The 13,359-nt window shown below is 44.8% G+C and overlaps 1 protein-coding gene across 6 annotated transcripts in view; it reads left to right on the plus strand.

Moving 5' to 3' along the window:
* The first annotated feature begins 437 nt into the window (after nt 1-437).
* Nucleotides 438-13,359, plus strand: part of APLP2 (amyloid beta (A4) precursor-like protein 2) — a 24,705-nt gene continuing 11,783 nt past the window's right edge. For 4 of the 6 annotated variants that reach the window (XM_009322585.1, XM_009322586.1, XM_009322587.1 and 1 more), the window contains exons 1-8: nt 438-607; nt 1,817-1,946; nt 5,459-5,571; nt 7,094-7,269; nt 7,812-8,029; nt 9,736-9,903; nt 11,913-12,028; nt 12,393-12,467. In XM_009322585.1, coding sequence (XP_009320860.1) covers nt 488-607; nt 1,817-1,946; nt 5,459-5,571; nt 7,094-7,269; nt 7,812-8,029; nt 9,736-9,903; nt 11,913-12,028; nt 12,393-12,467 — 1,116 coding nt within the window. In that variant the 5' untranslated portion in view covers nt 438-487. The remainder of the gene's footprint in view (nt 608-1,816; nt 1,947-5,458; nt 5,572-7,093; nt 7,270-7,811; nt 8,030-9,735; nt 9,904-11,912; nt 12,029-12,392; nt 12,468-13,359) is intronic. The other 2 variants (XM_009322589.1, XM_009322590.1) reach the window with 1 other exon arrangement.

A 13,359-nucleotide genomic window follows, 5' to 3' on the forward strand; every position in this document is an offset into this window, starting at 1 on the left:
ACTCTGAGCAGGCTTCATGCAGTTGGAAGTAGTTGTTTTATTAGTAGTAGCAATACCCGCTTTGTGTGTAACCTCACAGAGGTGTTTCTGCCCGAAGTTATTAGTTATTTATCATCAAATATCGTTTTAAGTTTTTCAGATATCTGTTTTAGCCTTTGTGGGTGTGAATTACTCTTGGCTTTGTTTTTGGTAAGTTGTTGTTGCACTAGTAAAAACAGAGTTTGGAAAAACAAACATCCTGCTAGTGAAAACTTGGTGTGAGCTCACCAGCTTTAAGGAATATGGCTACGAAATAAGCTTGCAAGACTCCACTGATACCTGGGTTAAGTGGGAGCTCTCTGAGAAGATGCCAGAGGGTTTCTGGTTCTTTGAGTTGTTCTGCTTTCGATCAGATAAAGCAATCAACACGTTCTGGTTTTGTTTGTCTTCACAGGCGCTGGCAGCCAATGCTGGGACAGGGTTTGCGGTGGCGGAGCCTCAAATTGCCATGTTCTGCGGGAAGCTAAATATGCATGTGAATATCCAGACTGGGAAATGGGAACCTGACACTTCCGGGACCAAGAGCTGCTTTGGAAGAAAGGAAGAGATTCTGCAGTACTGCCAGGAGGTGAGTTTTTCGGTGTGATCCTGCCTCTTCACGGCTGCGAAGGAATCGGATTGCAGTTTAGCCAGGCGGTAGCAAATTAACCCTGCAGGAGACTAACTTGCGTCTGACTAGCTCAGTTCCCTGAACTGTCTTGCTGTGTTACTGCCTGGGAAGAGCAGGGAGGGATGCCGCAGTGGGATTTAGGAGCTACCTCTGATTTAGATCAGCTTACCCTGCCACAGAAGGACCTTGGTCTGTAAGTCAGAGACCTATCTGTGTCTGTCGTTGCAGGGGTTTCTTCAAATGTTCTGCCTCTGAGCCAGTTCACCAGCATCAGCTCCGTGGCTGTGCAAAATGGAACCTGACACCTATTATAATTACGATGTGTGGCTGTGTTGTTCTCGGTGACGTGTTCCGATCAGCCAGAATATTAGAAAAATATTTTCATCAAAATGTTGACAGTATTTTTAGGCTCCTCATTGTAAAAAACATAATCTCCTTTCAGTGTGCTCCAGATACGCTGTAGCGTATTGGCCTTGATAAATGTCTTTAATTGCTCCTCTGAGGTGACAGGCATGTAAAATACCACAAGGAATGTTTTTTTTAAATGGGAAAGCAATAGAGCACACCATGTCTGGGCTGGAAAATGTTTAAAACTGTTTTACAAGGCTGATAAACCGGGGCTGCTTTTGGTTCACGTAGCGGAAGCCTAAATATAAGTCAGTGTCTGGACTTGAGAACTCGAGCAGGACGTAGGGATCGTATTAATACATCATAAATGGAGCAGGCATAAGGAAACCTGAGGAGGTAGGTGCATTTTAGCTTGACGAGTGACGAGAGCGCCTGAAGATGTTACTAAACCCTATTTGTTGGTGATTGCCCTCTTCCAGAGGGTATGGCGCTGCACCAGACAGAATAGCACAGATAAATACTTCTCCTCCGCTACCACGCAAAGCCAAACACCTCAGCTTAGTTGCCCCTGACCTGGCTTCTCCTGCCACAAAGAAGTGATGACACATTCCATTTCTCAAGCCCTGTGTGACAAACAACTGGGGGCTTTTTTATGTCTTCAGCTGCTGCAAGCTTGATCCAGAAGAGAATGTGTGTCCATGTGCAATTTTGAACTCGTTTTTGTGTAGAGAACCAGCCTCGCTACTTCTGCTTAGGAGCCGCTTTGCACATTCTTTGTCCTTTCTGGAGAGAAACCTATCTCTGCCTCTTGTCAAACAGATGTATCCAGACCTTCAGATTACGAACGTTGTGGAAGCCAACCAACCTGTCAGCATCGACAGCTGGTGCAAGAGAGGGAAGAAGCAGTGCAAGGACCACACTCACATTGTCGTGCCCTACAAGTGCCTGGGTGAGTGCGTGGTATGGTGTGTTTGTGCATTCTTGTGGGAGGAGCAAAGAATTGCCTCCTGGCGTCTTAGGGAGAGAACGACTGAGTTTATAAGGCTTCTCTCCTATCAGGTTGCCATTTCCACATCCAGCTTCCACTTAGACGTTTTTATTTCCACAAGATGGAACTCTGCCTTTCTCCAACAGATCGACAGCTTGATAACAGCTGTGGTGGAATAATGGTGCCTGGCGTGAAAAAGAAATCCCCATTCTCTCTGCAACTGCCATAAAAACCTGAAGGCTATTGTATTTGAGTATCACAAAGACATCGGGATTTAATACTCTGATCCTATTTTTGTGGAGCTTTAATATTTTGTTGCCTTGGAGACTTAAATGCTCAGTGTGTTCAGGCTTCCTGCTTTGGTCTTGGCAAGAGATCTCTATTCTGTTTCAATGACTATATTTAAACTTTGCTGTTTCAAAGAGGCCCTGCTTCTTGCAGCTGTATCCCATGTCCCCACTTTGAACTGTGAAAGAATATGAGATAAACTGTGATGGACTTCATGGTGCTTTCCAGAATCTACCCGCCCACTTGAATCAGTCAGCACGTTTAGCTTGTTTACCTTGCGGCTTTTGACCTGTGCGTTGTGCCTGACACTGTGCTGCACTGCATGTGTTCTTGGTAGTAAGCTTAGTCCCAGCTGGCTGAATCTCTTTTCAGTTATCCACTGGAAAGGACTTGTTTTGCAAGAAGTCTTGTGCGATCTTGGAGAGTCCGATGGCTGGGAGCATTCAGTGGGAACCGGTTTTCATAATTTGTATCCGTATCTCAGGTTAACATGTCGTTTGACATAGGAGAACACAAGCAAATCTGCAGAACTGTATGGATATGGTTCTCCTATACGTAATACCCTCCACTAGACGATCATAAAGCACTTCATAAGACATGAAATTTGGTGTGGGTACCTCCTGGGAGAAAGAGGCATCTCTTTATAGATGTGGAAATTCAGGTTTGAGAAGCAACCAAACCCCACCGATTATAGTGCGAATTCCAGTGGGAATAAGGATGAAAGCAAGATCTCTGGATTTATAAGGAGTCATCTCTTTTAGAAATAATCCTCCCCCAAACCTCTTCTCCAGCTGAAAGATAAGCTGATTTTAGTGACGCTGCCCTAAAATTTGATAAGCATTCAGCTATCTGTTAAAGTTTTTGATTAGTGTCTTTCACAGTCGTCTTGACTTTTTCGGCCCAGCCTGCAAGGCAGCTTTGGTTTTCAGATCTGAGTTGCAAGTCAGTAGTCCATATGTCTATAAAATACCTCTTCGTTGTCTTTAGCAGTCCACAAACTGCTTGTTGTAAATGGATGATGTGTTTCTTTGGGGTGCGTATCACTTTTTGACTACGGTGGAACTATGGCATTTTGTTCCCATTCCTTGCTTCATTAATGCACAGGCTATCCTGAGGTAGGATCTTGCTATTGTACCATGTTTAACCTTCTCCTGCCTCCCCCCACCGATGAAAGCTCCTCTGTATTTCAAAGGCGAAGAGGGGAGAAGAGGAGAACCCATTAGCACTCTCACTGAACTGTAAAATAAAGGTAACAATAGGATGATGGGAGCAGGGCTGAGCCTGGTGAGGTGTGAAAAGGCAAACTGCTGGCAGTCCTGGCAAAGCTGCTAGGTGGCATGGAAACACCTCTTATGCCTGCTCTGATCTGAAAAGGGAGAGGATTTTTCTTTTTTGACAGCGGTGGCCGTGAATGGGGAAGGTGTCCGTTAATGCGCAGCGAGTAAGGGTTTTCCAGTTCCTAGGGGTGAATTGAGAGAACCTTCCACGTGTCTTACCCAAAGGTGCTAGGATTCGGTGTTTTTCAAAATAGCTGTTTAATGGCTGCTGTTTATTACTGATTATGGTATTTGATCAGTTTGAGTCTTCTGCCTTCAGTCCCCAGAACCACAGTCTCTTGATTTGAAAGTTTGGTCCGTTTTAGCTTTCTTATCCAAAGCTTATAAACTAACCTCTCGTGAGAGGGAAGGAGGAAGGATTATTAACTCAAAATTGTAACGGCCCTGTTTTGAGAGAAGAAAATGGGGAAAATACTATTTCTCTGTTGTGTCTACTAGTTGCAAATTTAACTAATTTAAAAGGGATGATGAATGCTCGTTGATTTCGTTACCTTGCAATTGTCATCGGATAATCTGTCCCTGAACTCCACTTAACTGGTGTATAGCGCGTAGGAGAAGTGTCCGTGAGCCTTTGGTATCAGGACTAAGGGGCTGCAAAATTGGTTGTGCAAAATGTTAAAGTTTATTTTGAAAAGATAATGTTGACGATTGGTTGGACAAATAATTCTTCTCCCTGGAGAAAAGGCCTTTGACTTAAAAAACTTCTCTCCGATTTTAACAAATGATTCCTAAAGCTGCCAGTCACGTGGTGCAAGGTATGTTGCTTTGAAACACTTGGACTGAAGATCTTTTCCTGGTCTTCTCAGAGTATCTAGATATCTCCTTATTTTAAAATTACTGGATGTGGCATTTAAATCTGCAAGAAGGAAAGAAAAATCTCAACTTTGAGAAAATCTCACGTTGTGGATTCCAGCGGCGCGGTGCTTGTTAGGACTCTGGGCTAAGAACAGAAAGTAATGCTCATATAGTTCTGATACTTACTTCACGTGTGCTGGTACCAAACTGAGTTGTGGTGGAAGTTTAGGCTAAATAGCTTTTTAAGTCCAACTAACACAGAGTCTGTAGGGCAGACTGATTCTCTCTCTCTCTCTCCCCTTCCCCCCCTCTTCTCCCCCCCGCCTTCCTCAAAAGCAAAAGTCTGGTTTTAAGATTGTGCCAAAATGTCATCATGCTGGTGAGGCTGTGGTTATCTAACGTTGGAATGCAGTGTATTTGCTGACTCTGGTTGTACTGGTTTTTGGGCTGTATAGTTTTCATTTTTCCATCCCTCTCATGTTTTGGGTAGAACTGTCCGAGTCAGGGGATGTGCTGCAGTTGAACCTGAATTAAACCATCTGGAAACAAAACAAAACAAAAACAAACATGACTTGCTCAGATACCGAAAACATAGATAACACTCGTGGCTTATAAAAATTTCCAGGCTGTTACAGCACCAGGCACCGTGAACTAGCTTTGCAATGATGCAGCTCATTTAGAAATTGGTGATTGAATGGTTTGAAAACTTCTGTATGCAGATGTAATCTTTTCAGAGATTTGCAGGAAATCTCTTCAGTCAATCCTGTCTGTTCCACGAACAACTGTTTATTAACTTGCATTGTAAACTTTGCCTCAGGGTTCGCATAATGTTTCAGCGATCAGCCCCTGCTCCTGTTTTTACCTTGGAAACTCTGAGCCCTGTTTTTCTGTAAATTTGCATAGATAGCTGCTGATCTGACCCGTCCCCGTTAAGACTATACCAAACCTTTGAGGCACTTGCAACGAAATGTACTTTGGTGGAGTTCTGATGTTGGCTTTGTTCTCTGTTGGAAGTTGGACGTGCCTTTACTGTGGACGTTTCTTGTTTTTCAGTGGGTGAGTTTGTAAGCGATGTCCTGCTGGTTCCAGAGAAGTGCCGATTCTTCCACAAGGAGCGGATGGATGTGTGTGAAAGCCATCAGCACTGGCACACTGTGGCAAAAGAGGTAATTGAGCTGCCGTGGTGGGGATATTTATTCTGGATCTGTCCGCTCGAATGCTTGTAGTATTGGAGCATAACGGCGTTTCTCCTGGGGTCTGTTATTCCCGTGTTGCGGTCTATGGACTGAGGCAGAGCACGATGGAAAAAAGAATTTAAAAGTACTCCAGTGACTTAAAAAACCTGTTTAGCTAGCTGAGTTATTCTCCACTCGTGAAAAGCTGCCCTAAGTAGCTAGCCCAAGATCATACTCTAGGATGGAGCTAGCAATTGAAATCAGGTCTCTAGGATATTGCTTTAACCAGTGGCTCATCCTTCTTTCCAGGGTAGAGAGCTACAGTGGTCACAGGCTGTTTCCTATTTTTCTTGCACATCTTGCGTTAACATACCTGCTGCTGCTGGGGATTTGGTTGGGAGTGCTTGCCTGGGGATAATTTGAGTTTTGTTGTGACTGATTAGTGGAGGTTTTACATCAGAGATGGATTATCTTCTCAGAATAAATCGAGCCCATGGGGTTTTTTGTGGTGGTTTTTTTTTTTATCTGAGTAGCGAAAATGTCGCAAATTCTCTGCACACCCATTTGAACTGGGGGTAATAAAAACAAGATCATGACGGAATGTACATGTTTTCCACTTCGTAGAAACAGCGACTGTAGAAACAGCAACACGACTAGTTGTGATGATGCTATTAAAGATGGAGGTTAAGGATGCACCAGTTAAACTTCCTATTTCTTTACAATCCCGGGAGCAAAGACCCGCCTAAATAAAGCTGTGCTAGAGGAATCACCTTTTAATTCAGGATAAACTTGTTAATGTCTAGCAAATTTAAAAATTGCTTTCAACGTAGTTGGAAAGCTTTTCTAGAAATATTTGGCTCATTTTACATCCGTGCTGTAACAAAGCAAAGCACAAAAGGGTTCTGAGGTACATAATAAAGCCTTTCTTACTTCCTTCTTTTCTGGGCCACCGCAAAGCCATGTATTTCCTTAGCTTAAGGAAAGTCTGTAGACATAATGTCTAATCACAGTTTGCATTTGGCTTTTTCTTGAATTATCTGATTGATTTTCATCTGCAGCACGTTAAAATAATCTTGACACAGAGTCCATGTGAGCGATTATTCACTTACTCCAATGTAAAGTTTAATAGATAAAGTTTAATGAGATGGCCAGCCCAGAAAAGCAAACAGTTCTGTTTCTTTCAAGTGCTCTCTCCCTTGAGTTATGTCTAGTTATTTTTCCTGAACTTAGCCAGGCTGACAAATCAGCAGTTGTTAGGGGCTGGGGAGTGTTTGATACGTTAACGCCAGGAAGCACTGCATAGCTCTGAATCTGGGACTTTTCTGGGGATTTTGCTTAAGCTACAAGTTTCAAATCCATTTTCCTTTGACGTTCAGACTTAGGTCGTATGTCGCCGTTGTCCTTTTGCTGTAAAATTTAGACCATCGGTAGCGTTCTTGGGATCTATGATAGGCAAACTTTAGCTTGATCCAAAGCATGATGCTAAACTGACATAAATGGGCTCCTCTTTCAGGCCTGTCTGACAGAAGGGATGATCCTGCACAGTTATGGCATGCTGCTGCCCTGTGGAGTAGACCAGTTCCATGGAACGGAATACGTATGTTGTCCTCAGGCAAAGGTTGTGGATGAGTCTCTGTCCAAAGAGGAAGAGGATGAAGACGAGGATGAAGACTATGACCTTTATAAAAGGTAGGGTTCTTACTGGCACAGATGTTAACAGCTCTGTATGTGAAGTTGCTGTATGTGAATATTTCACACAGTGACTCCGTTGTGGTGAGGATTGAGAGGAGAATTTCTGTGCTTTTGAATTTCCCAAAGGAGTGTCCTGAGCCTGAAAAAGCCTTGCAGAAGGACAAATGACTTTGCAGTGCTCCTATTACTGGAGGAGCTAAACAGCCCCCTTCCCTTCATCCTTAGACGGTCAAAAAGACCGTCTTGATTGCACCTCCCCCGAATGTGGTAGACTTTCACTTACTGAAAAGAAGCTGATGAGAAAATGCAAGGAAACGCCACTAAGCCTGAGGCATGGAGAAACTCTGCCTGTAATAGCAGGTGTGTCTGTAATGAGGGAGGTCCCGTTGCTGGGCTGATCGATAGTTGGTACATGTATTTTTCCCATCTCTTGTGTTCCTAGAACAGATGAAAAGAGAGTCGTCATTCTGGTACATCAAAGGTTGGCTGCAAAGTGATCAGCCTTAACTTTACCCCCTAACTTAACTGTATCCCTTCAGTGAGTTCCCTACAGAGGCAGGTGTAGAAGACTTCACAGGAACAGCTGTGGAGGAAGAGGAGGATGAAGATGATGAAGGGGAAGAGGAGGAGGACGTGGTGGAAGACCATGATTACTATTACGATAGCTACAAAGTTCACGATTACAATGAAGAGACCCCCACAGAGCCTAGCAACGACAAGGCTGTTTCCGAAAAAGAAGTCAGCAGCGATATGAAATGTAAGACACATTCTAGCCTACAGGCCTCTTGCTTTCTTGAGAGTATTCTTGTCGGCTGTCAGTTGGTGATGGGTTTTTGATCCAGTCAATAAATGTCACTTGGAAGTTTTATTTGCCGGATAAGTTAGCAAACAGAGGAAAGCTGATGATGCTTATGTTTCAAGTGTTGAAATTAACTCTCTAGGGCATGGGCCATATGTTTCCAGATAAACAGCAGTTCTGCTGGCAGAAAGCCCAGTGTTTGGCACATTGAACGAGCACCTTCATGAAGGTGCAGTGTTGAGTCAGAAAACCACATCTGTATAGGCTAATTTCGGAAAAATCTTAGAGGCTATTTGGGGTACACTGTGAATTTAAAATCCTAGTTTGGGGTGATGATGTTGGATTTGGTGTTTTATACCAGTTTACGAAAGGGAAGCTGAAAGCGGTGGGCCATACTCTGCAGAGGTGGCATAAAGGTGCCATCTGGCCATTTAAGGTTGAGGAAGGTACTTGGTGCTGCCTTAATAGCCTTTGCATAAACCCTTCTCTTTCATGAAAGAAAGTCAGCCGACACAATTGGCCCAGTTTTATTATGTGAGTAATATATACTTACTGCAGCGGTAATATATACTATACTTGCGGTAGCTTTTGTTAAATGGTGGGTGCCATTGCAGAGGGCATCTGCTGATTGTGTGGTGCCTCAGCATTATACGATGTCCTACACTTTACGTGTAGAAGTGTCTGCAGAGGAGGGAGGAGGGGAGAGGGAAGGAAATTCCTAGAGCTACAGACCACTGAATCATTGCCAGCAGTTCTTGCATCTTTTTGGTAAAATGCCAGCATGCTGCAGATAATTTTACTTGCTGAAACAAGGCTTAGCTCATATATGTACAGGACTGTTACAGATCTGCAGGTGTTGAAACAGAATTGGAACAATATGATTGGGGTGTCTGTTTTGGGGGTACGCAGTCTTTTTTCCCCGAAGCGCCGTGAACAGTTGCTAACTTAGACACCTTATCTGTTCTCTTGCCTCAAAATAACCCAGCTGCTTATATTGCCCGCTTATTGTGAAGCAGTCCACATGCCGTGGCTACCTGGAGTTTCAATATTTAGTGTATAGATGTCTCAAAACTTAAAAACCTAGCGGCTGAGATTGCCGTGGCGATCATGTTCCTTTTGCTTAGCCTGCCTTTTCGCTTGCTCTTATACCTCACCTTTAAGATGTGAAGTGTCTGTCCAGGCAGAGTGCAGCGGAATAGGACATCTTTGAATGCTTTAAGCAGCCCTAATGGGTTTTCTTTCCATCGTGTTGGTTTTATACAGTGGAGGCTCTACCACTGGGACACCCGAGGCATAACGCTGTGGCATCAGCAAAATAGATCCTTGCTGTTTCAGCCTCTAGCTGAGGAGAAATCACTCTAGCAGATGAGAGCTCCATGTCGAGACAGCTGCTTGGGTAGCCTGCTGCTGCGCGTTTGCTCCGAAGCACCGCGTGCAGGCGCCTCCCTGAATAGCGCTGGCAAGCCTTGAGATATGAATGCTTTGGCAATGTTAAAAATCCCCCCAAAACTGACAAAAGCCCTTTGGTCGGTGAAGTAGCGATGCTGAGGCCAGCGCTGGTGCCCCACAAGAAGGTGTGAACTAGAGCCACCGCTGCTCTGTCTAAGTCGCTCGGCAAGGCCTGTGCTCCTCACTAGCTCATGTTCTAACCCGTCTCCACACAGCTGTCTGCTCCCAGGAGGCGATGACAGGGCCCTGCCGGGCTGTGATGCCTCGTTGGTACTTCGACCCTAACAAGAGAAAATGCGTTCGCTTTATATATGGAGGCTGCGGAGGCAACAGGAACAATTTTGAGTCAGAGGAGTATTGTATGGCTGTGTGTAAAAAGATGAGTAAGTCCTGCCTCCCACTGGCCCCTTTGCAGCTAGCCTCTGTCTGTCTGGCGTTTGGTGTCTCCTCCTCCTTGCCTAGGTCAAGAGAGGATACGTGTGTAGCTCATCCTTTTGGTTCTGGTGTCTGCAGCGGTTCTGTCTGTCCTTTTGCAGCAGTCTCCTCTTGTCTCCGCTTCTCTAGGTCTTTAGGGTAGACTTTCCTGGGGAAAGTGGCTTTCGACGTACGCTCTCTGTGCTCACCGTTGGCTTGCGGCTCTTGCTAAGGGCTTAGTTGTCATCTTCCAGATCTGTAGCAGGGACCAGGGGCTGTCTCTCACCTCTTGTGAAAACACATAGCTTGCCTGTTTGCGTAACTGGCTTTTTTTTCCACATGTATGGAAGGAAGCCCTTGCTTTCCCCAGTCGTGTTACCGTGCATATGTTTGACCAGTCGGTCCTGAAAAGCAGGCTGCTACTCGCCAGTCTCCTGGTAGTTGGCGTTTTCTTGCTATTGTATTTTGGGAAAATATCAGAGAAGAAGTAGTATAGAATTCAGATGCCCAGTTTCAGCTCGGTTTGAAATATGAATCATGACTCAATCCCTGCATTTTTGAGAGCTTGAGGTTTTTGGCACCAATTTCAACTGGCTTTTATGTCAGATGATAAAACTACCAAAAACATTTAACCTCCTTATTAATCTTATTGTTCAAGTCCAGCACTTCCACTTCAGCTACCATTAAAGCCTTTTGAAAGGCTTTTTGTGTTATCTGGGGCTTGGCAGTCTGACTATACAGCCATAATCCTATTTACAAAATGGGCTTCATGCAAGTGCTTTAGATTGGGCTGATCTAACTGAAGTGGTGAAATAAAAGATGCGGATGTCAGGAGCTTTCTGTACAAAAGTTTGTCCTGTTATAGAGGGATTTGGGGCTGGAGAGAGAGTCCTGTGCGTCCAAGCTTGGTTCAGAAATGCCGTGAACAGGCCCAGATTACAGTACCAATCTGACGCTGTCCCTTGCACGCAACAGTTCTTTCCCCTTCTTCACTCCTCCTTCCGTAGTTAGAGTAAAGGTTCGTGGATTCAGGTGCATGCTAAACTGCAGGGTAGATTTTTTCTGAAGCATGCTGTCTTTCAATGACCTGTCGGAGGTTTCCCCCCCCCCTAGATTGCTGAAATGGTTGAAAGGTTGCCTTAACTTTCCCTTTCTGCCCTCCCTCTGCCAAAGGACAGCAACGCAGTGCATCGTGTTTGCCGTAGATCCTTTCAGAAAGGGCTCTGGGATGTGCAGTTTCTAAAACTGTAGCACAGAAACTTTGTGCAGCGTTTCGTGAACTGCAGTATATGGAGTACAGAGCTCCTGTTGTGGATTTTGCAGATGCCTGAAATTGTCCGTTCTGAAATTTTATTTGTCCCCCGTGTCAGGTTTGAATGTCTTAAAGATAGAAACCGTCCAGTTTATTGGACAAGTCAATTTGTCACACTGAGCCTCCTTCTGTTGCCGTCTTGTCTAATATCATTGCCTGTTAGTCCTGCATGGTGCATCTGGTAGGGAAGGTAGGTTTGAAGCGTAAAATATTGGGTAGTGTTTTGTACAGATTTATTGTCGGGCTCCCTGATCATATTAATGATGTCTGGAGCCAGCTTGTCAGCGAACAGCTAATGCACAAAATGTCATTTAAACTATCCAAAGCCAATGTGAAAGGGAAGAGAAAACAAGTTCTTTATTCTGCAATCCAAGTCATTCTGGTGCTGGAGCTGAATAATGCTCGTCTCAGAACTAGGGAGAAGGCCGAACAGGTGCTGGTTGCCACAGCACGTTACTGTGTTGTTGGGATGATGTAACTAACTGATGTTGTGGAGTAAATGGGCAGCTTAAAGATTCCAAAATGGACTCCTGGTAGGTGGCGGTTCAGTAAACTCAGTCTGCCAGATTAAGTATGCGGGTGTGAAGATTCCTCTCCCTACCTGTCCTTTGCAATCCAGGATCACAGTTTTCTGAACCTCCACTTATCCTTACCCTCTCCTTGCAGTGCCAACTGATGATGTGGATGTCTACTTTGAAACCCCAGCTGATGACAACGAACATGCCCGCTTCCAGAAGGCAAAGGAGCAGCTGGAGGTCAGACACCACAACCGCATGGACCGGGTGAGCATCTAGCTTTAGGCTTTTGTGCTGCGCCGCATGGTTGCTGCCCATGTTTTTCTGGACAAATTGATGGTGAACTGACTTCCTTTCCAGTCGCCAGCCTTCCATGTGTTTCTTGCAATGTGACCACACTGTGGCGGTTAGATTTTCATTTCTTCAGAGCGCTGGGAGAGAGCAATCGCTGTGGATACTTGGCTTGCTGCTCAGAGGGCTGAAGAGCTAGGTTTAAACCCCACAGCAGCTCTCTTGTGCCTTCAAAACCTAGCCAGGCTGTACAAGGATCTGCCCGTGAAGGCAAATTAGCTCGCAAAGATCAGACGTAAATTTGTGTCTTGTTGATGTGTTCTGTCCTTTTCTTGTCCAGGTGAAAAAGGAATGGGAGGAAGCAGAACACCAAGCTGTAAATCTCCCCAAGGCAGAAAGGCAGACCCTCATTCAGGTAAGAGTTGAAGGACCTAAGGAGGAAAGTTACTGGTGCTTGGCCTTCGTCTTCTCAATAAATTAAACGAGAGATTGTAATATTCAAAGCCAAAAGACGACTGAGATGGAAGAGCAGCTTTCCTGTTCTGTCAACAGCTGCCTTTTAGAGGAGATTTGATTCAACTGCATGTTTTGTTCTTAAAGCTGGAGGTGTTCCGGTACTGTGCCAGGTCCTTTCCTAAGCCCAGCAGCAGGAAGCTATCTCACCCCTCAAGCGTGGCGGCAGCAGGGCCAAATTGTAACTTCAGACCTTTGGCCTGTTTTGCACTAACCAGTGGCCTCACAGCCCGGTTCGGGTTGGCCTCGACTCTCTGGACACACATTTCCTGTTTGGGAAGACTTAGTGAAAACCACTTAGGCAGCAGATAAAGCTGGTTTGCTGCCAAAATGCCAATCTTCTGCCTTCGGAGGAGAGTTCAGTTAGACTGTGAAGTTGATCAGGGATAGTCTCAGTACGGGCTTGTTAGGGGCAGGCTCTTCTGGCAGTGACAACTATATGAAGTTCCCTCAAACCAGTATACAACTAAGTGACTGACTCCAGCTTTTAAGCCCACTTTGGGTTTTATCCTGGAACACAGTTTTCTCTCTACTTTTTTTTAACGTAAGCCACTGTAAGTCCAAAAGAGTTTTCCATCATCTCTGTTGAAACATAACAACGCTTAATGGACTTTTCTGGCTCGTTTGGAGATGTGGGTTATGACCTTTCTAATAGAATACATAGAGATTGATCTGAAGGCGTGCTGATGAAAAATGCCCTATGCAATACCTTTGCAAACTTTTGCAAACTCAGATTAATGGCTCTAGGCTGCAGGGATCTATCCTGTTTCCGTATTGCAGGGTCGAGGGAAAGA

This window comes from Pygoscelis adeliae, unplaced genomic scaffold, assembly GCF_000699105.1.
Source record: "Pygoscelis adeliae isolate BGI_AS28 unplaced genomic scaffold, ASM69910v1 Scaffold224, whole genome shotgun sequence".
Lineage (NCBI taxonomy): Eukaryota > Metazoa > Chordata > Aves > Sphenisciformes > Spheniscidae > Pygoscelis > Pygoscelis adeliae.